Source organism: Girardinichthys multiradiatus, chromosome 8 (genome assembly GCF_021462225.1).
Source record: "Girardinichthys multiradiatus isolate DD_20200921_A chromosome 8, DD_fGirMul_XY1, whole genome shotgun sequence".
Lineage (NCBI taxonomy): Eukaryota > Metazoa > Chordata > Actinopteri > Cyprinodontiformes > Goodeidae > Girardinichthys > Girardinichthys multiradiatus.
Genome location: NC_061801.1, coordinates 25,715,759 through 25,736,406, shown reverse-complemented (window position 1 = coordinate 25,736,406; position 20,648 = coordinate 25,715,759). Strand labels below are relative to the sequence as shown.

At 39.8% G+C, this 20,648-nt stretch overlaps 2 protein-coding genes across 13 annotated transcripts in view; one reads left to right on the top strand and one right to left on the bottom strand.

The window, feature by feature from the left end:
- Positions 1-1,204: 1,204 nt before the first annotated feature.
- On the top strand, positions 1,205-7,858 carry trim69 (tripartite motif containing 69). The gene is made up of 6 exons (XM_047373490.1): positions 1,205-1,932; positions 2,227-2,322; positions 3,644-3,877; positions 4,467-4,489; positions 4,576-4,691; positions 6,383-7,858. Exons 1-6 carry the CDS (start codon positions 1,261-1,263, stop codon positions 6,925-6,927), a joined length of 1,686 nt encoding a protein of 561 aa, XP_047229446.1. The 5' UTR covers positions 1,205-1,260; the 3' UTR covers positions 6,928-7,858.
- A 1,173-nt stretch (positions 7,859-9,031) lies between these two features.
- The window catches only part of LOC124873014 (bone morphogenetic protein 1-like), a 29,856-nt gene continuing 18,239 nt past the window's right edge, over positions 9,032-20,648 (bottom strand). For 9 of the 12 annotated variants that reach the window (XM_047373477.1, XM_047373478.1, XM_047373480.1 and 6 more), the window contains 4 exons: positions 17,685-17,810; positions 14,505-14,632; positions 14,212-14,425; positions 9,032-9,857 (listed from right to left, as the gene is read on the bottom strand). In XM_047373477.1, the coding sequence (XP_047229433.1) occupies positions 9,451-9,857; positions 14,212-14,425; positions 14,505-14,632; positions 17,685-17,810 (875 nt within the window). In that variant the 3' untranslated portion in view covers positions 9,032-9,450. The remainder of the gene's footprint in view (positions 9,858-14,211; positions 14,426-14,504; positions 14,633-17,684; positions 17,811-20,648) is intronic. The other 3 variants (XM_047373482.1, XM_047373487.1, XM_047373488.1) reach the window with 1 other exon arrangement.

The window sequence follows — 20,648 nt, the reverse complement described above, 5'->3', positions numbered from 1 at the left end:
GTCTTTACAGGATTGTCAGGTGTTTAGCTCCATCCGTCTTTCCATTGACTGACCGGCCTCACTATCCACTATGTGGATAAGCACCCCCACATCATGATGCTGCCACTTCCATGTGTCACTGTGGAGGTGGTATAGTGAGAGTTTTAGATTTCTGCCACACAACTTTTTGTGGCAGAAATCTTAAATTCAATTTTGGTCTAATCTTACTAGATCAACTTCTTTACATGTTTGCTGTATCCCTACATGGCTTTTGGTAAGATGCATTCAGGATATTTTATGGTCTCCATCCAACAATAGCTTTTTGATGCTACTCCATGAAGACCTTCTTTTTGAAATACATAAATAATAGCTGTCGTCAGATTCTTCCACCTCTAGTGTAAATCTCTGCAGCTCCTTTAGAGTTACCATGAGCCTCATGTCTGCTGCTTACACTTACAGAGCAGCTCCATTAATACTTAATACTGAGACTAAAGGACAAACAGGCAGATTATATTTTTTAATTAGTTAACTTCTGCAGACGGTTGTACCTGATTTTATTTAGGGGTATCAGAAGAAAAAGAGTTGGAAACAAACACATGCCACCTTTTTTTAGATGTATATTTGCAGAACTTTTTCGAACCATGCATAATTTTCCTTCCACTTCACAATTATGTTTTTTGTTCATTTATCACATAAAATCCCACGTAACTGTGATGTTTTGTCATTTGTATGTACAATAACATCTATACAGGAAAACATGATGTCATGCAGGATGTCTCTTCTTTTCCTTTGTGGGGTTTTCTTCCGGCACTTTCTGCCATGTCATTGTTTAACTGTTTTAATGATTTTGTTTACTCTTGGCTGAGGGTGAAGAGGGCTGTTATAAAAAGATACAGTAAACTTGACATCCAACACAGATCTGTTTTTGATTTTTTAGTCTCAAACACACAAATACACAAACACACAGATGCACACGTCACTCAAATGTTGGATAAACATTTTTGGTGGGCTATAGAGTTCAGTAAAGCGGAAATTTCTGCACAGCCTTCAGGGATTAAATGGACCAAGAAAAGAATATCCACGGCCCGCCTCAGTTTCCTTACTATGTGACGTTTGAGGGGGGAGAGGGGGGGCCACTAAGATTCCCTCACTATCTGTTGTTGAGACTGAGGCTACAGCTGCACCTCCCACTTTATTTTCCCAGTATTCAGCAGGAAGACTGGAGGCCAGAGAGAGTGGTCGCAATCTGCAGGAGAGGAAGGACGTCCAGGGTCCAGCTGCATGGTCAGAACAAAGGAAAACAGCAAAGGCAAAGGAATGAGCAACAGCCAGAAAGAAGTGAAGAAAGTCCAGACAGTTTATCTCCAAAACCTGGAAAGACTTAACAAAGGGATAAAGTCTGATAAAAAGATTTGGAACCCCAAGGAAGGAGATTTTGTTGGGCAAGCAGCAATGGAAAAGCTGCGACCTTCTCCCATAGCTGGACAAGTTGCCAGAAGCTCAGCTCACAGAATCAGCAGAGATCTGACCTGCTCCATATGCTTGGATCTTTTCAAGCAGCCTGTTTCCCTGCCTTGTGACCACACTTTCTGTCAGGGCTGCATTGAAGGTTACTGGACAGGGCCACGGGGCTCCGGACAGGGGGGTACCGGCTCCTGCCCTCAGTGCAGGAAGGTGTTCCAGGGAAAGAGCTACCGACCCAACCGCATCGTGGCCAACATTGTGGAGAGTTACTGCCACGGTCTGGAGGAGAGTGGGAGTGGAGGATGCCTGGCAAATGCAGGGTGTACAGAGAGGGCTCCTGCTCCTGTCCCAAGCTGCAGCAGACACAGGGAGGAGCTGAAGCTGTACTGCGAGGAGGACCAGGAGCTAGTGTGTTTGGTGTGTGGTGTGTCCCAAGAACACAGAAATCACACCATGATGTGTGTCCAGGAGGCTGAACAGAAATACAGGGTGAGCTTAGCTCTGATCGTGTCGATCTGCAGGAGATGTTTCAGCGGGATGTTAGGATTTACATTCATCTGGTAAATTTAGGTGCCAGTTGTGTATGTAATCAATCTGGTGGCAAATACTTTTTGGCTAGCAGTGCAGTAGATAACGTGAAAGATCATTTATTTCCCCCCAAGTTTGCAGTTTCTGAATTTCTCATATATTTTTCATTGCAAAAGCTAGCCAAAGTTGTACAATAGTGTTTGCAGTGAGTCACAGTTTAGTTATGATGTTTTTTCTGTATTTCTGCTCTAACAGGGATTTCTTAGCAGTTCAATGGATTCCTTAAAAGCTGAGCTTAACACGGCGCTGCAGTGTGACAGGGAGGCTGAAGATGAAGTCAAAAAGCTCAAGGTGGGATCAAACACATTTAAAAACTAAATCAGGGTTCCTATTTCCAAAACACATAGAACAATTGAGCAACAACTACTTGTTGCTCAACTTGTTGCTACTGAGCCACAGGTGACTGTGGCTCAGTAGCAACAAGTTGAGGAAGAGTAGGAAGAGTAGTCGTCTTGCAATCAGAAGGTTGTGGGTTCGATTCCAGCTTTCTACTGCCATATGTCAATGTGCCCCTGGGCAAGGCACTTAACCTCAAGTTGCCTACCAATCTGTGTATCGGTGTATGAATGTGTGAGCGTTAGTGAGTGCAATTGGGTGAATGTGGCTCTAGTGTAAAGCGGTCTGTATAACTGGAAAGGCGCTATATAAATTCAGTCCATTTACAATCATGTACCTTTATGTCTGAGTCTTTAAATAAATTCAACTGTGCAGTGTTTATTTCCTCCAGTGTCCCCTGCCCAGGGCCAGAGTTAGGAGGATGTGGGACCCTGTGCCTGACCCTACAAGTTTCTCTTATGCATTTAGACATTACCTGAAATGAAAACGAAATAAAGGTTTCACAAATCTCAAACTGCCTTTGAAAGAAACTGTTATCTTGTAGATCATTCCATTCAATATTTGTCTACGTAATTCCTAAAAATGTTTGCTTTTTGTGTTTTCACAAATAAAGTAAATGTTTTATAAATAACAAACTTTGTTTTAAAGGATCTCTGTTCACCATACAAGCAGCCAGATGAACTAGAGATGAACTAGAGATGATCAAATGCAGTATAGGAAATTGAAAAACCGCCTGTTAGTTTTGCACCAGTATCCTCCAAAGCTGATGCTAGCATTAGCATGATTTGCAGCCAACAGTTAGCCAGTGGGTTTGTTTTTAGTGTTTAAAAATATTTTTCTAACCAGAAAAAACTGTTTCAAAGTGGTAGAGGCTTCTTTGATGCTTATGAAACCAGGTGTTGTCAGACAACTTTTCGAGAAGTCTTTATTAGCTGTCTCTTTCAACACAACAGGGCAACATAAGAAATACTTCCTTTTTTACATCAATATAAGAGTCTCAAACATAAATAAAAGAGGGTGTCAAGTCTAAAGCAAATGCATATGAATGTAGGGCTTATAATATTAGTTTCTAATTATTTATCATATACTTAGATATCCCTATTAGATACACAAAAAACCAAGGATTTTAGACCTTGTCCACATCAAAAGTGTTTTTCTTTGTATTTGTTTTTTCTAAAACATTCCTCATAAACACTGCATCATTTGTAGAGTCTTCATTCTCAGGTGGGTCCTTGCTAAGTCAGTCCCTGCCCATTGCCATTATCTCTAACCCCAGGACCACACCGCTGATCTGAAGCAGCGCATCGAGGCCCAGTTCAGCGACCTGCACCAGTTCCTGTACCAAGAGGAGAAGCTGCTCCAGGTTAAGCTGAAGACGGAGGAGCGCAGGGAACTGATCCGCCTGGATGAGCACAAGGCCCTACTGTGCGTGGAGATCTCCCGTCTTCAGAGGGCTGTCCACGAGATAGAGGACAAACTCAAAGAGCAGGACCCGTTCACTCTGCTCCGGGTGGGTTCAGCTCATGAAATTCATGCACAGTGCAGAACAGCTCATCTGGAAATTATTACCAGCATGATGAGTCAGCTATGGAGCTGATTATTGTGGAAAAATGCTGAGCTTGTGGTTTCGAAAGTTGTTTTTTTCTAAAACTGTTTTCATAGAGGAGATGGGCAAAGGTGAAAATTTATTTTGCCAAAATATGCAGTTTTTTGCCAACTTATTTAACAGGCTCCTGCCTTCCAGAGTCTGTCTTTTAAGTTTCTTAGAGTCCTTGGAGACATATCTGACCATATCAGACAGAAACAGAAAAGTATTCTTAATGTCAACAATCTTTGAACCGTTTAAAACAAAAGACCTCTCAGGGAATTCAGACAGGATGCATGTCAGTAATCTTGCTCCCTCATCTGGAGAATATGGACTTTAGCTCAGGCACGTTGCCACACTATCTTTGGCTTCAGCTGCGGGATTTTCCCCGGGCCACAGAGAGATCCCGCAGGGTGGGACTGCATGAGCTCAGACGCTGATGTAATGTAACAAAACTAATTACCGGTCTCTGTATGTGTTTTTCCCCTATGTTTATTCCTGCCCCTCGTGTTAGAGCATCAAAGTCCTGCTCCAGAGGTGAGTGTCGGAAACCTCATAGGGTATGATTTCCTTGAAAAGATGTGTTGTCATTTTCTCTCTTCATTGTTTGATTTTGTTGTCAGGCCTTCTCTTAAGTTTGAGAAACCAACTTTTACACCACCGAGTCTATGTGAGGGCCGCTTTGCTGGGCCTCTGCAGTACAGAGTTTGGAAATCTATGAAGGGCACCCTTTATCCAGGTACTGAATTTAACACTTTGACCCCAAAATGACTGAACTGCACAGAAAATAATCATGAGAAGCTGAAGTTAAAGTGTCTTGCTAAAGTAGTCATACCCCTTGTGTTTTTCTGCATTTTCTTATGTTACAACAGCAACCTTAAGTATGTTTCATTAGGATTTTATGTGAAAGATCAATTTAAAGTAACACATAATTGTATAGTGTGAGGAAGTAATTCACTTGCAAATAAAAATCTTGAAAGTGTGCTGCACAATTGTTTTCAGCCCACTTTCCTCTAACACCCTTAAATAAAATTTACTGCAGCCAGTTGCCTTCAAAGGTCAAATAATTATTAATTTAATCTCAGCATAAATACAGCTGTTCTGTGAAGGCCTCAGATGTTTGAGAAAAAGGTGTTGGCAGCAACATACTGTCGGGATGCTTTTCAGGAGGAGGAGGGAAGCTTGTATTTGTCCAACTTCTCTCAGAAGTTGGATTTTCTGAGTTCCCAGTGTGTAAAATAACAAAAACGAGCCCAGAATCAGAATTCCAATTTGGAAAGTCGAAGTTTACTGAGGGGCCCAGAGTTTAGTATCCAGCATGGCCGCTGCACTTACAGAATGTAATGAAAGTTGTCAGTTTTAGCAATTACATAGCACTTCCCAGGGTTTGTATCTCATTGAACCTGGAGAGCACACAATGCAATAAAATACTGTCTGTTTATATGTTGCTTTAGTGTTTGAAAAAATAAAATGAAGAGAAACATATTACTATCAGCTTGCATTGCTAACAGTACTTCGCATCAAGAAGATAGGAAATCCCATTTTTTCTGGCTTGTGGGCATGACGTTATTCCAAGCTCTGAGCGGAGACTTCTGAAACAAATTAGACGAAGCATTATAGTAGATGGGATGCTGGATAGTGCTAATACAGTTATTCCAGAACAAAAGCTAACTGAGAATTTATGGCAAGACTTGAAAAATTACATTCACAGATGGTCCCCATCCAATCTGACTGGGTTTGACCTATTTTACAAAAAGAATCGGCAAAGGATTTAGTCTCTAGCTGTGCAAATGTGGTAGAAACATATCTGGAATAGACTTGCCGCTTTAATTGCAGCAAAAGCTGGTTCTACAAACAAACTGACTGGATACAAACATGAGCTGTTTCACATTGCAGTATCACAATTGCAAAAGACTGTTTGGATGCAAGATTTGATAGATTTGATCATATTTCAGGTGCCATGCATTATAACTTTGCAATAGCAAATTATAGAACTGGTCACTTCTATGGATTTTGCTGTTCTTTTTGCCTAAATCTGATGTGGATCTTAATGATCAGGACCAGAAAGCTCAGGTAGAGTGGTGGGGAAGTTGTCATAGAGAAAAAGAAAGCGAATAGTGTAGAAAATCTGGGTTAACTGCAACTGATGTAAAATTATTTAGCCATATTAAAATATCAGATTTTTCCAGTGTTGTGCAAATTGAATACAAATGCATGCCACACTTTTCAGATTTTTGTTAGTCAAATGGATCTTTTTTTCTTTTACTTCAAATGTGTGTATTACAGTGTGTTGGTCTATCATATAAAACCTCATGAAATGACATTACAATAAAGTTTATGGTTGTAACAGGACAAAATGTGAAAAAGTTAAAGGGACACAAATCCTATTGCAAGGCGCTGTATCATATCAAACAATCTCCTTCCCTTCAGTTCCAGCAGCCATCACATTCAACTCCAGCACCGCCAACCCTTGGCTTAGCCTGAGCTCCTCTCTAACCTGTGTCCGCTACCAGACCTTCAACCACACTGTGGAGGACAACCCCAACAGGTTCAACGCGGCCCTGTCGCTGCTCGCAAGTCAGGGCTTCACTCACGGGCGACACTACTGGGAGATTGAGGTCTACAGCAGCACAGTGTGGACGGTGGGGGTAGCCCGGGAGTCGGTTCCCAGAAAAGGAGTCATCAAGGCCCTCCCAGCTAACGGGTTCTGGACTCTCACTCTCTCTTATGGTGTTAGGTACATGGCTGGCACATCCCCCCCAACTGTCCTGTCCCTGGAGGAGCCGCTGGCCAGGATTGGTGTATACCTGGACTATAAGCGGGGCCTGGTGTCCTTTTACAACGCAGAGAGTATGACCCACTTGTACACCTTCAGGGAGACCTTCACTGAGACTCTGTACCCTTACTTCAATCTCGGCTTTCTGGATAAAGTGCATGAAAATGAGCCTCTCAAAGTTTTCTTACCAAAGATCTAAACACAGAAATAAGAGCAAGTAAACATGCCTGAAGGTAAACATGAGAAAATCTCAGTTACTATGGACTTACAGCAATGTGCAAACGTCATGAGTCAAACCTCATTGATTTATATTTTGCTTCCAGGAAGCCAGACTTTTTTGTAAACTTTTGAAGTGGGCCCTTTCCTAGGGCTGTGTTCTAGTTTCTTTCATTAAACTTGTAAGAAATACCCACAAATAACAGTCTAACACATGAAATAGAATTTCAGCACAAAAAAGGTGATTCCATAGGAAAATATTTGCTAAAATCTTGGCATAGAGTTGATGCACCTCCTTCAGAGTCTGTGTCAAGATTTTTTTTTTTCCAGATTCAAAAACCTTAGATTCTGTTTATCAGTGTCTGATAATTGTTTTTAGGTCTGCCACTTTTGTTCTCCACTTTCCTCCTTCTTTAAGGACATATTGCCCAATTAGCTGTCTTCATCATGTACATTAGTTGGACAGAAAATTTGCAAAACAACAGCCAAAATCTAAAGGAAAAGCCGTTCAGAAAGCTTGGGGAGCTAGTGATCAATGTAGCAGTGTAAAAGATAAGAAAGCCTGGCTTTTTGGAAAAAAAATGAATAAAATCATGTGTAGATTAAAACGTTTGCACAGCATTATACATGCAATAATAATAATAAAAAAAAGGTTGGACATTAATTTCCTTTATGTATCCCAAACAACCTAAATTTAGCACTATCGTGTATGATGAGCAGCATTTTCTAAAACAGATAGTTGAGTTTGTGGAATACTTTTTCTCCTACATGTTTTTTTTCTGAGAAGCTGTGCTTCAATGAAGAACACCATACTGTGTATAATCACCTGACTGACATGGGATGACATGGCCTTTCTCCTGCTCATTTGTACATTTGTATTCTAATTTTTGAGAAATATAAGTTGAAGTTCAAAACTTTTGTCACTGAAAACATACTTTTACTCACATGGTCGAATTGATGGTTTGAAAGTTTGCACTGGGAAGCAGTTCCACTTTAAATGGTGAAATAAGTATAACTTGGTAGGAAAAAAGTGCTGCAGAAAGTAGAATAGAAAAAAAATGAAGAACCAGAATGTCTCAAACAGCAGCTACTTTGGGAGCTTTATAACCTATAGTATGGTCTTCCTTTTTTTCAAGTCAGCTATGAAAATAACCTAGATTTAATTTTCTTTTTAATGATCAAAAAGATATTTTAAATTTTAGCTTTTTGTACATAATATTATAGCTACATTTAAAGCAATAATAACCGCTGATTCAAAAATGTATTTATGCGTAGTCAGTCTACTTGCAGTGCGCTCCACACTTCTTGGTACTCTTGGTGAAAATATGTAAATAAATTAAAATATATATTTTTTTTTATCTCAATATGACAGTGACGATTTTAAAGACATCCATCCTTTTATTTGAGCACATGTACTCAGTGGGAGGAAAAATCCTGCATTAGAAAAAAATGACAACATCACAGATATCATATTTGTTATGAAGGTAAACATTTTAAGTTTTTTCAAGTGTCTGTGAACATTTCATTAGTAAGCTATGACTTTCTGTTTCCATGTGGTGTTAGCATGATGCAACACAGTTCTCTCAGCCACTCTTCAAAGTTGGAAAGACAAGAAATCATGCTGATTAAGTAAGGGAGCTGGATGTTGATCTTCATAAATCAGGAATTGGCTACAAGTAAAAATCTACTTGCAAGCAGTCGTACATATCTACATTCAGGGAAACATTTACAAAGTTTTAGAAAACTGGAAGTTTGGCAAAAAAAATTTGAGGTCCTAAAGTCTCCATACCAACAGTTATTTTTTTTTCGAAGCTTTCTGTTCACATCATTAAAAGGGTAGCAAATGATTGTGGATTTCATTGTTTGCAATCTTAACAAGTACAATCTGACACTACTTTTCCTTTTTATTTGCAGCAGGTGATGTCAGAGCACAAGGAATAAAAAATAAGACTGAACATTTTGAGTAAATAGAATGTCTAAATAGTTTTGATTATAAATATCAAGTTTCACCTCAGGCATCTGAGGTCCTACTGGGCACTGCATCCGTTCACCACATTAAAACAAGAAAAAACACATCCAAAATAGAGTAAAATCAAGAAGGCGGTTTAATTCTTCCTTCAGTCTTCGCAAATCCTTAAAATTACATGATATTCTTTAAAGATGATGTCTCTTTCTGCCCTCAGATGACTCACAGCAAATTATGTTTCAATATATACATTTTATATCTTAATCCAGTGTGTTTTCTAGTGAGGTGACCGAATCTACTTTAATAATTCCCTCATTTCTTCTGAACCTAAACAGCTCTGGGAATGGAGACAGAAAGAAATTTCTGTATGGTTTCAATTAATCTGACAGATGCAAATTATGTGGGGTGGTGTTTCTGGTATCAAGCCAAGCATTTACTCAATTGGGTGTGACTGAGCTGGGAATCTGTGATTAGGCCTAGCTGCTTGTGTGTAACGTGTCCTGGAACTTTGTGCTGGTGTAGCGTGCGTGGAAGCCTTTTTTATTGATGCTGTCGTCTGAGTGGAACTTCAAAACGATGGCGTCTCCGGCTGAGTGCACGTCCTCTGGAATCTGAGGGAACAGAGAAACACAAACGTGTCATTTTTAAGGTGCTTAGGCTGCTGTGCAGCTGTAAGAGCATTATTAGAGACCTTACCCCTGATCCACAGTATCGTCCCAGTCTTGGAGACTTGATGTCAGCGCCATCATACAGCTCCAAATAATCGTAGCCACAGTCTGCCTCCTCCTCAATCTCGAACACTTGGAAGATAATCTCTACTCCGTAACCCTTCTCAGCGGTGAGCACCCACAGACAGTCAAAGTCTCCAGGGTAGTTGTTATCTCCAAACTGTGCATGAGAGTAGAGATCTTTTGTCTTGACCTCGGCACTAAGGTCTCCTCCACATTCTGGGAAACCACAACCACAAAATTAGAGGGTCAAGACAAGTGGCTCGTAAAAGTGTGGAAAGAATGCAGAAAACACTTAAAATGTAACCTTTTTGTCGACTCTCCCAGCTACAATTTACCATTTCAGACTTTTGCAGTGAGTTTTCAAGAGATCTTTGAGTACTACAGAAAGAGCATTTTCCTTAACGAAAATAAATCTAACATTACTCCCTACCATAATCTTCTCAGCATTCTCCAGAGCCATGGTTAGAGTATGTTGCTTGGCACTCAAACTGCAATATGATAGCTTGTTTTCAATTGCTTACACCCAGCTGAAGGCCTTCTTGGACGAATCTAGAATTTTAGAAGTGTTCCAGTCTGGATTCAAAATGTACCACAGCTATGAATCTGCTCTTTTAAGGGTTTTTAATGACAAATTTTAAGCATTGCATTCTGGGAAATGTGTTTTACTTGTGCTTTTGGATTTAACAGCTGCTTTTGAGACAGTGGACCATGACATCCTCATGATACATCTCTATCTCCAGAATGGAGCAGTGGGTGGATATCACTGATTCAGCTCTGCAGTAGTTCAGGTCCTACCTGATGAAGGATAATTTTACCTCTGCTTCAGCTGCTCGTCCCTTGGGGTACCACAGGGCTCTATTCTTGGTCCTCTTCTGTTCTCGCTTTATTTGTTGCCACTTGGTTCTAATTTGAACAAAGCATGGTGTGCCATTTCATTTATATGGTGATGACTGTCAAGTTTACTTTCCTTTAAAATATAATGGCTCCACTCAGCCTCTCCCGGACTGTCTTGATGACATCAGGGGATGGATGGCACAGAATTTTAATGAAAAAAAAAGGACTGAGGCTATGATTTTTAAATCAAGTGGTCCTAGCTGTATCCCCACATTTGACTGTTCCCCTTTGGCCCCATATGAAAAATTCAGTGTCAGTAATTTAGGGGTAAAAATGGACCCTAGCCTAAAATTTGTGGTTAAATCTTCGTTCTTTCAGTTGAGGCGCTTGTCAAAAATTAAGTCCCTCCTTCCTAGGCGCCACCAAAAGACAAAGATCCATGCTTTTATTGCCTCTCGCTTGGATTGTTGCAACTCTATTTTGATTGCAGTTAGCCAGGCCGTCCTCTTCTGTCTATAGCTGGTACAAAATGCTGCTGCATGATTTTTAACTAGGACAACTAAACGAAAGCACATAACTCGGGTTCTGGCGTCCCTTCATTGGCTTCCTGTTCAGTTCTGAATCCATTTTAAAATTATTTTATTCCTTTTTAAGTCTCTTACCGGTCTTACACCTTCTTGTTTGTCTGAGCTGCTTCAACCCTGAATGCCATTGGGTGCTCTCATGTGATCAGATGCTTTCGGCAGTTCCAAAGACAGTTTATAAAACCAGAGGAGACAGGGCCTTTGCAGTGTTGGCTCCAAAATCGTGGAATGAGCTCATTCCCTTGCCGTTTTTAATACTAATTTAAAAACACATTTTTTTCTTTTTGGCATTTAACCTTGAGTGAGCAACATCACTGTCTTAATGTTGTACTTTTTCTATGTATCTGTTGTATTTTCTTAAAATTGTTTTATTCGTATATTTTTGTACAGCACTTTGGTCAACTGTTATGTTGTTTTTAATTGCTTAAAAAATAAAGGGGTAGGGTGTGGTATGGTATACGATGAATAAAAGAGCCCTGCAATGGATAGCGAGGGGGTTTGAGAAGGTCATTGGACAGTCCTGACCCCAAATCCATGATCTGTGTCCGAGTCGTTGCAGGAAAAGGACTCTAGTATGGGGTAAGAACGCTGTCAAAAACAATGTGAATGTAAAGACGGAAATGTGTGCATATTAGTCAATAGTTGTGCATAAGTAAAATCCAAAAGAGGTATTGTATATTTTCTCTATAAGAATACAAAATAAAATGTTACAGCTTCAAGAAATTACAAACACAAAGTTCAAGTTTACAGTTGTGGTTTATTCTTTATGAATACAATATGCTGTAACAGTATAGAGAAAATATACAATACCTCTTTTGGATTTTACTTATGCACAACTATTGACTAATATGGACACATTTCCGTCTTTACATACACATTGTTTTTGACAGCGTTCTTACCCCATACTCTAGTCTGGACATGGTCAGAGACTCCTCACACCCAGTCCATGAACAGTTTGTCTACAGCCATCAGATAAATGGTTTTGAAACATCAGAAGCAGAATCAGCAGAGTACTGCCCTGCTTTCTGCCTCAAGGTGGTAAGATATACAACTGCTGTAAAAATAATGCCCTTTATATCAGGGCACACAGACTATTTGTATCCATTAGTTTTTATGATTTCATCATTTTATAACCAAAACCATAAAAGTATTTCATTGTGTTGTAAATAAATAAAAAAACAACAGAAAGTAGTGCATAACTGTGAAGAAGGAAATTGATGTGGTGCTTTTAAAAATTGTTACAAATAAAAATCTGAAATGTGTAATGCGCATTATTATTCTGCCCCTCTGACTGAATACTTTGAAGAACCACATTTTGTTGCAATTACAACTGAAACTCTTTCAGCAGTGTCCTCAAGGGCCGCTGTCCTGGACGTTTCAGATCTTTCCCTTGTTCAAATTAAGCCACTTGCTTCTGGAGTGTTAGAACAGGGACACATATAAAACATACAGAAAACCAGCCTTTGAGGACTGAAGTTTGACACGCAGGTTTTTCAGCATGTTTCTACCAGCTTTGCAGGGAGATTAAAGTTTTAGCCCCCTTGCAAAAGAGCTCAAACTCAGTCAGACTGTATGGAGAGCGTCAACTTAAAGTCAATACCACAAATTCTCAGTTGTATTTGCATCTGGACTTTGACTGGGCCTTTCTAATATGTGTAATTGCTTTGATCGAAACCATTCCATTTGAGCTCTTGCTGTATGTTCACAGTTGTTGCTGGAAGATGGCTCTTTGCCTCAAACTCAACTCTTTTGCAGCCTCTGACAGGCCTTCCTCCCCCTCTAATATATTTCTATGAAAACCTAACCAGTGTTGGAAAATATTTAAAATACTCAATAGGGTCTGCATTGCTATGCTCAAGTTAGGTTTAATAATGTGTGAAATGAAATGTACTGTGTAACTTAGTGGATTGCTCAAAACAGGTGTGTGTGTGTGTGTGTGTGTGTGTGTGTCTGACTTGGCTGTGGTCAGCCTGGCACCAGTGAAGATATTTCTCTACATGTTTCAGATAACAGCCAAAAGTAGAATAACAGGAATGTTGTGAAGGTCTGAACAGACAGCTCAATGCCAGGTGTAAGAGTTCAACCAGACACTCAGCTAAAAATATGTGTTTTTCTTTGTAATTGTACACGCCTTGCTTTTGAATAAAAACCCTGTCTTTGGGGAGGAAAAGTCAGAAGTGCTCTGGTGACTCAGCTGACACGTCTCCCCTGCCGGGCGAAAGAAACTGTGTTTCCGTTTATTATTTAGTTTTACTAAAACAGTATAGCATAGGACTTAGCTTTACCAAAACAAACGAGCACGCAGGAGTTTCTGGGAACAACTCCATCACCAGTTACCCTGTCCCAGTTGAAGAAATGCATTTACACAGTGTAATGCTGCCACCACCGTGGGGTTGTTGTGCTTAGGGTCACATGCACCTTCTTCCACAAGTCTGCAGCGTCTCCTGCACATCTTGCGGCAAACTGCAAATGGAATATCTCATGGCTTTCTTCCAACCATTCAAAATATTGCCACTGCACAATAAAGTTCTGCTTTGTGAATCTCTGTAGCTCCCCATAGTCATAGCTCTCCTTGCTCTCCTTGTCTCGTTTAGGTGGACTGCCATGTCTTAGCAGATTTACAGTTGTGCCATAGAGTTGTGACCAGAGCTCCATGAGATGTTCAAAGCTTGGGATATTACCTCATAACCCAACCCTGCTTTAAACTTCTCTGCAACTTTCTCCTTGACCTGTTTGGTTATTCTTGATCTTCATGATGGTGATGGTCCTGTAATGTTCTCCAACACACCGCTGAGACCTTTTCACGACAGTTGTGTTTATACTGATATTTAATTGACTTTATTCACTAATTAAGTGACTGCTGAAGGCAGTTTGTTGCACTTGATTTTTGTACGGGTATTAGGGGAACTAATTAAGTTTGTGGTTTAATGGGACAAAATTTTTAAATTTTCAGGAAGTATTAATACTTGAAAGGCACTGTAATCCATATTTTTCTGCTATTTCTGTTTTTAATCTAATTAACATAATTTCAGGCAAATCTGTTGAAAGTCCTGAAGAATCACCGCCCTGTTTAGTTTTATACTATTAGTTATACAATAAGATGTAAATAAAATGATGTGGCTTGATGCAGTGTTTACTGTTTCTTTGCTCACCTGCTCTGTATGAAGCCTCAAAGCCTCTCTTTTGCACTGAGTTGTCAGAGAAAAAATGTAGAAACATTTTGTTGCTGCTGGATATAACTGGAGCGGGCTTTTTGGTGCCACAAAAGCGGCCCAACATGGGGGCACGGACGTCTCTGCCATCAAAGATCTCCAGATGGTCGTAGGCACACTCTAGATGAGCCTCCATGTCAACCTCATTAAAAATCTGAGGGAGAGTTTTAAGATTGTAAAAGGGTGTTTTGATTCTGCTCAAACAGTGTCAGTATGTCTGGATCATGACCTACAAGTTTGATCCGATGGCCCGGTGTCGTGGACAGAGACCAGATGCAGGCCTTCTTGCTGGGATACTTATCGGGCCAGTTGGGACTGCTGATTGCGCCAGATACGCTGTTTACAGAGTGATCACACCCAGCTGAACAAAAGTAAAACATCATGTCAGGGGAAAAAAGAAAGGGCTTCATTAAATAATTTTTCACTGCAAAAATTCCTTTCCCTAGAAGTGCTTAATTATCACATACAGTTATGGGAAAAACTAAAGGCACTTCATAATTAAACAGCTCATAGTTTACCACTAACAGCCTGAAATAGTTGTTTTCTGCATGACTTAGTCTCTGACATTGTTTTAAGGAATTTTTAAAACACTCTTTATCACCAAATGTCCTCAGTTTTTGGTTTACTGGTATATCTTAATGCACGGCTTGCTTAACCCCTTACTCCCTGAATTTATTTACAATCATATAAAATATACATTTATTGTGCGTCAATCAGATAATAAATTAAGTGGAGATTGTTCATTTGCATGTAGCACATACAAAATATATTAATTCTGGTATGATGTTAATTAGCAACATTAGCCATAATTGGGAATAAGTAACTAATTAAACAAATGTTCCAGCATCTAGTATGTAGATTATTTTATTGATGCTGCTATTGCTAAACAGGGTTTAAAAGTTGAATTCTAACATTTGTTTCTGTACAATTTGTTCTGGTCCATAATCACAGTCTTTAAATTACAGCTTAACACTGTAAAATCACATCTGATTTCAGACTCCGATCACTAGATGACAGCAAAGTACTTCCAATAGAATCTTTGGTATATGCAGAATATTTATGAACCAGCATCTCAGCTGTATGAAGACTGGAAGCAATTTGAAGCAATTTTGTGACAATGGTTTAAAAGGGGTTGAGGTCTCAATACATTTTAATCATTTTGAGGTCTGGGCTTTGACTAGAGCATTTGATTGGTTGATTTCTGTTCTGTTGAAGACTTGCTGCTTTATTTATAAAGGTCATGCTGATGAGCTATTTTGGTATGGAAGCAAATCGTTACCATTTTCAGAAATGCTTTTTCATTTTAAGAATGTGGCTGCAATGTTTGACTCATAAATGAAATTAGTAATCAATCATCCTATCTGCATTTTCTTCTTCAAGACTGCACATTTTATTCCATAATCAAAAAGAAAACAAAGCAGACATTGCTTCTTCGTTTTCGTGGTCTGCCCGCAAAGTACTGCCCAGAACTCGAAGACGAAAAAGCATTCCGAGCGGCGCCCGCAGCAGAGTGACGTCAGCAGCCGCTCTTCCTCAGCTCCCTGCTGACCGAGCTACCCATCTTGTTCGGTAGGGGGCGCTGTGCACATCTGCATTGCATTACGTTGCAAACGTGCCGAGAAATTGATTGAATTGCAGCAGGGCCGAGCTCAATTTGTGGCAGTGGCAGGCAGAACTGGCAGTTCCGGTGGCAGGCTGTGGCATCCTCGTGGCAGCCTTATGGCCTGAGACATCCAGCGTGTTTTTAAGCATTTATTTATAATTTTCTGTGAGTGACAATTCAGAATAGCCGCTCATGCTCTATAATAAACCGGCTGTTTGTGCAATAAATCTTTGCCATCCTTTCAACACGTTACACATACACATAGTGCTATTTATTTTCCATGTCAAGTAAATACAATCACCTTCTGTTATGGGTCTAAAGCTGTTTATTAAATAATAATCAATAATGAAATCATTATGTAAAGGTAACAGGCTATAACAACAATGACAACCCATTTGCCGATAATCAGCATCAGCTTCCACAAAAACAGCGGCAACCGCATTGGCAAGCTTTTACGGCCGGTCTGGCACCTTCTGGCATCCTCGCGGAATCCCCTGCCACCCTGCAGCAGGCTGTGGCAGTTCCGGTGGAAGCTTTGGTGGCAGGATTTGGCGGAACTGCCACAGCCTGCCACTGGAACTGCCAGTTCTGCCTGCCACTGCCACAAATTGAGCTCGGCCCTGCTGCAATTCAATACATTTCTCGGCACGTTTGCAACGTAATGCAATGCAGACGTGCACAGCGCCCCCTACTGAACAAGATGGGTAGCTCGGTCAGCAGGGAGCTGAGGAAGAGCGGCTGCTGACGTCACTCTTCTGCGCCCGCAGCTCGGAATGCTTTTTCGTTTTCGAGTTCTGGGCAGTACTTTGCGGGCAGACCACGAAAACGAAAAAGCAATATCTGCTTTGTTTTCTTTTTAATTATGGCATAAAATGTGCAGTCGTGAAGAAGAAAATGCAAATAGGATGATTGATTACTAATTTAATTTATGAGTCAAACAATGCAGCCACATTCTTAAAATGAAAAAGCATTTCTGAAAATGCTTTTTCATTTGAAATATGGTAACGATTTGCTTCCATATTTTGGGTGATATTTAACTCTAGAATAGTTTGATGTACATCGAAGTTCATGGTCAACACAATGATTGCAAATTGCTGATGTCATGTGGGTGCAAATCAGGCCCAGATCATGACCACTCATCCACCGTATTTGATAGTTGGTATGAGGTGTTTGTGCTCATATGCTGTGTTTGGGCTCTTCTAAACTAGGCACTGTGCATCATGGCCAAATATCTCTACTTTGGTTTCTTATATCCAAAGAACATTGTTCAAGAAGTCTTGTGGTTCATTCGGATGCAACTTTGAAAATTTTAGTCATGGTGCCAGGGAGGTTCACTCCTAGGAAGATTGGAAATTGCTTTAAATGTTTTCCACTTGTGAATAATCTTTCATATTGTCAATTGGTGGACTTCAAATCATTTGCAAGTGACCTTATACCCATTCCCTGATTGTTGACGGCAACAATTGCTTCTTTAAGGTCTTTGATGCTTTCTTTTCAACTTGGCATTGTGCTACTTCAGACTAGGAAACTGACAAAGCTCCTGCTTTTATCGTGGTACTCTTGGTAATGACCAGCTAATTAAGTGACATTAAGCAGATTGCTACTTAGTTTTAAATCCTATAGGAGTAACAAGAATGCATTTGGCTGTTCCCATGACTATATCATATCCTCATTTTGCTGATTTATATACAGCCATAAGAATTATTTCATTATGTATAGCAAAAGCTAATAGCATAAAAAGTCAACATAAAATATAAAGTTGATCTTATAAATCACACGTAGGGTCAGGCCAATAGTAGCCACAGCCTACCTTCCTTGCAGTCATGCTGATTATCATGCAGCATAAACCCACTGCGGCACTGACATCTGTAGCTCCCAAAGGTGTTCAAACATTCGTGCTGGCAACCTCCGTTCCCTTTGGAGCACTCGTCTATATCTGTGGAGATGTTCAAAGACTTTTGCTAGACTTCAGCTTCTCTTGGGTACAGAAAAATATGCACAAACAGGCTGCTGTAAACATGCATTGCCCAGTGAGTCACAGTTATTCAGAATTCTGTCAGGCAGACAGATGCACGGTGCACGGTGGCACAGTGGGTAGCACTGTCGCCTTGCAGCAAGAAGGTCCTGGGTTCGATTCCCAGCCGGTGATCTTTCTGCATTGAGTTTGCATGTTCCCTGTGCATGCATGGGTTCTCTCTGGGTACTCTGGCTTCCTCCCACAGTCCAAAGACATGCCTGTTAGGTTAATTGGTCTCTCTAAATTGCCCTTAGGTGTGTGAATGAGTGTGTGCTTGGACTGGCGACCTGTCCAGGGTGTACCCCACCTTCCACTCATAAGCTGCTGGAGATAGGCACCAGCTTCCCCACGAACCACTATGGAACAAGCGTTATAGAAAATGACTGACTGACTGAATAGATGAGCTGCGGATAAATACAGCATCCACCACAATTATTGACACCCCTGATAAAGAGGTGTTTAAAAAGTGTAAGAATAGATGGTTGCTATGTTTCAGCAGTTTTCAAGCACAGAGTTATTTTTATATCCAGCATCATCTTCCTTACTGTGCAGGTGACAGAATAAACATTGGTCTTTGTCTTGTTTGACACAGTTCCCCTTATTTTAAACTCTTTATTTAGTTTCTGATTCTAGAAGAAGCTGAGGTGAGTTGCCTTACAGAAATGGCATGTTCTACTGCATGATTTTCCTGTTTTGGAGGGAAATATGACGAAGCCTCTTCATCATATTATATTGCTACCAACATCTGCTACCTTTAGCTAGAGAGCCTCATGGATGACTAATTAAAAGTTCATCAGTGCTCTGATCTACATGAAACTGTAAAGGATAAGTATTTATTGCATGGGAGTTATGAGGGATGTCCATAATTGTGGCACTATTAGTCATATTTGGACCAAAACGTTTTAACGGTATTTTTTGCATGTGCAGTCAGTGAGAAGTTGTTACCCTCCTGTATTGAGTAAGCACACCCTGTTTGCTTCTCACTAAGTGAGCAGATCAAATAACTTAGCTGTACATCATTTTCTCCACACCATCTGAGATGATTTTCTAGATTTTGATTGACAGGCATTGCTGTTTGGTGGTGTGAATCAAACTGAACCCATGTGGGGTAGGGTGCAAGTTAACCTGTGATGTCTCTACCTTTAGCTAGAGAGCCTCGGTGCTATGTTGAATCAGGCATAAACAGAAAATTTGAAGAAATCCTTCTTTAATACTAAGAGCGTTTCTTTGGGTTTTTGGATCATGGAAGCAGCCATAGAGAGAGGAGAACCTACACAATTACTACCAAATTATTTAAAGGGAAGAAGGCATTTGTTGTGTAGTAAGTGTATTATGAACTTGCGGTGCAAATTGTGTAGGTCAGGCCGGTGATATTTTGTTTTTTTTGTGGAACAGAAGCAAGTTCCTTTAAGATGAAGGGTGATGACTTGTTTTGTTGTATATTATTTATCTGCACATAAAGTACAGATGTTGTGTGTTCAGTTTCAACACAGTGTGAACAGCAAATGTTGCTTTGGTTCAGTAGATGATGCAGGTAGAAATATTTTTATATTTCTGTGTCACATTAGTTTCAGTATTAAACATTTTACTAGACTTAAGTAAAAGTCCAGAAAAACCACACAGGGAGTCTGTTTATTTCTCTAATGAACAAAAGGAACATGAAAATGACCAGTTCATGTTCTTGATATAAAAAAATGTTCTTGATTTTTTTGGATAATGGTGCTTCCATTGTTTTATAGCACATCTTCTTGTAAAAACACCCGTTTTGTTTGAGAGCATGACAGCCATGGAAGCTTTGGCCTAAACAGAAGGAAATGCTCACCCAGGGGGGCATTAATGCAAGAACCACCACTGGCTGCATCCGTCATTCACCAAAAACAAGGACGATGGCAGACAATACAGTTGAACCTGAAACAGAAACTTTATTTGCTGCACATACACCACTAGGCATCCGCACTGAGCTGAGAGAAGAGAAACAATCTTCCATAAATGTAATTATAAGGACTATATGATGTCACACTTTAAATAAAAAATGAATAAAATTAAATAAGACCGTTAAGTAATAAACTATTAATAAACGCTATTAATATAATTATTATTATTATCATTGATGTGGTTAATAAATAAATAAGAGATGAATAAAAATGCCAAGTCACTTTTACATTTTAAATTAAAAACTGCAGTAAATATGTACTAAAGGAAATGTTTTATTTTGAAGGCTAAGGAAATTAAACTAAAACCTATTTCTATTTTCAGATTTTTCACAAAAGAAAAAAAACCCTATTTTGTAGAATGATGTCATCTGAGTGAGCGCTTTCCATAAATATGGAAACTGAAGATAGATAGGAGGCCCAGCACATGGTTTGAAGCTAAAAAAAACCTTACATTAGCTTTCAACTATTAGTGCCCTTCTGTTGTAGTAGATCTATGCAAATTGCATAAAATATAAGAACTGCTAAAAGTACCCTGTCTTATTGGCTTTTTAATTAAAAAAGTGTCTTAATTGGTTTTGTAAGAACCACATTAAGAGCTACAGTGGAGGGGCCAATAGCCAAATGTGGCTCTGGAGACCCCTGCTTTAGACTAGAAATTTATTTTCATATGAAAGGGGTAAAAAAAGACTGAATCTGAAAAAACTTAGATGATTCAATATGAAGTTGTGAATAATCGTGAAATATAGCACTCAAATTACACTCTCTGCACAGACAGACTGCCTGATTAACTCTTCTAAGATGCTTTCTTGCTCTGCAGGATCTG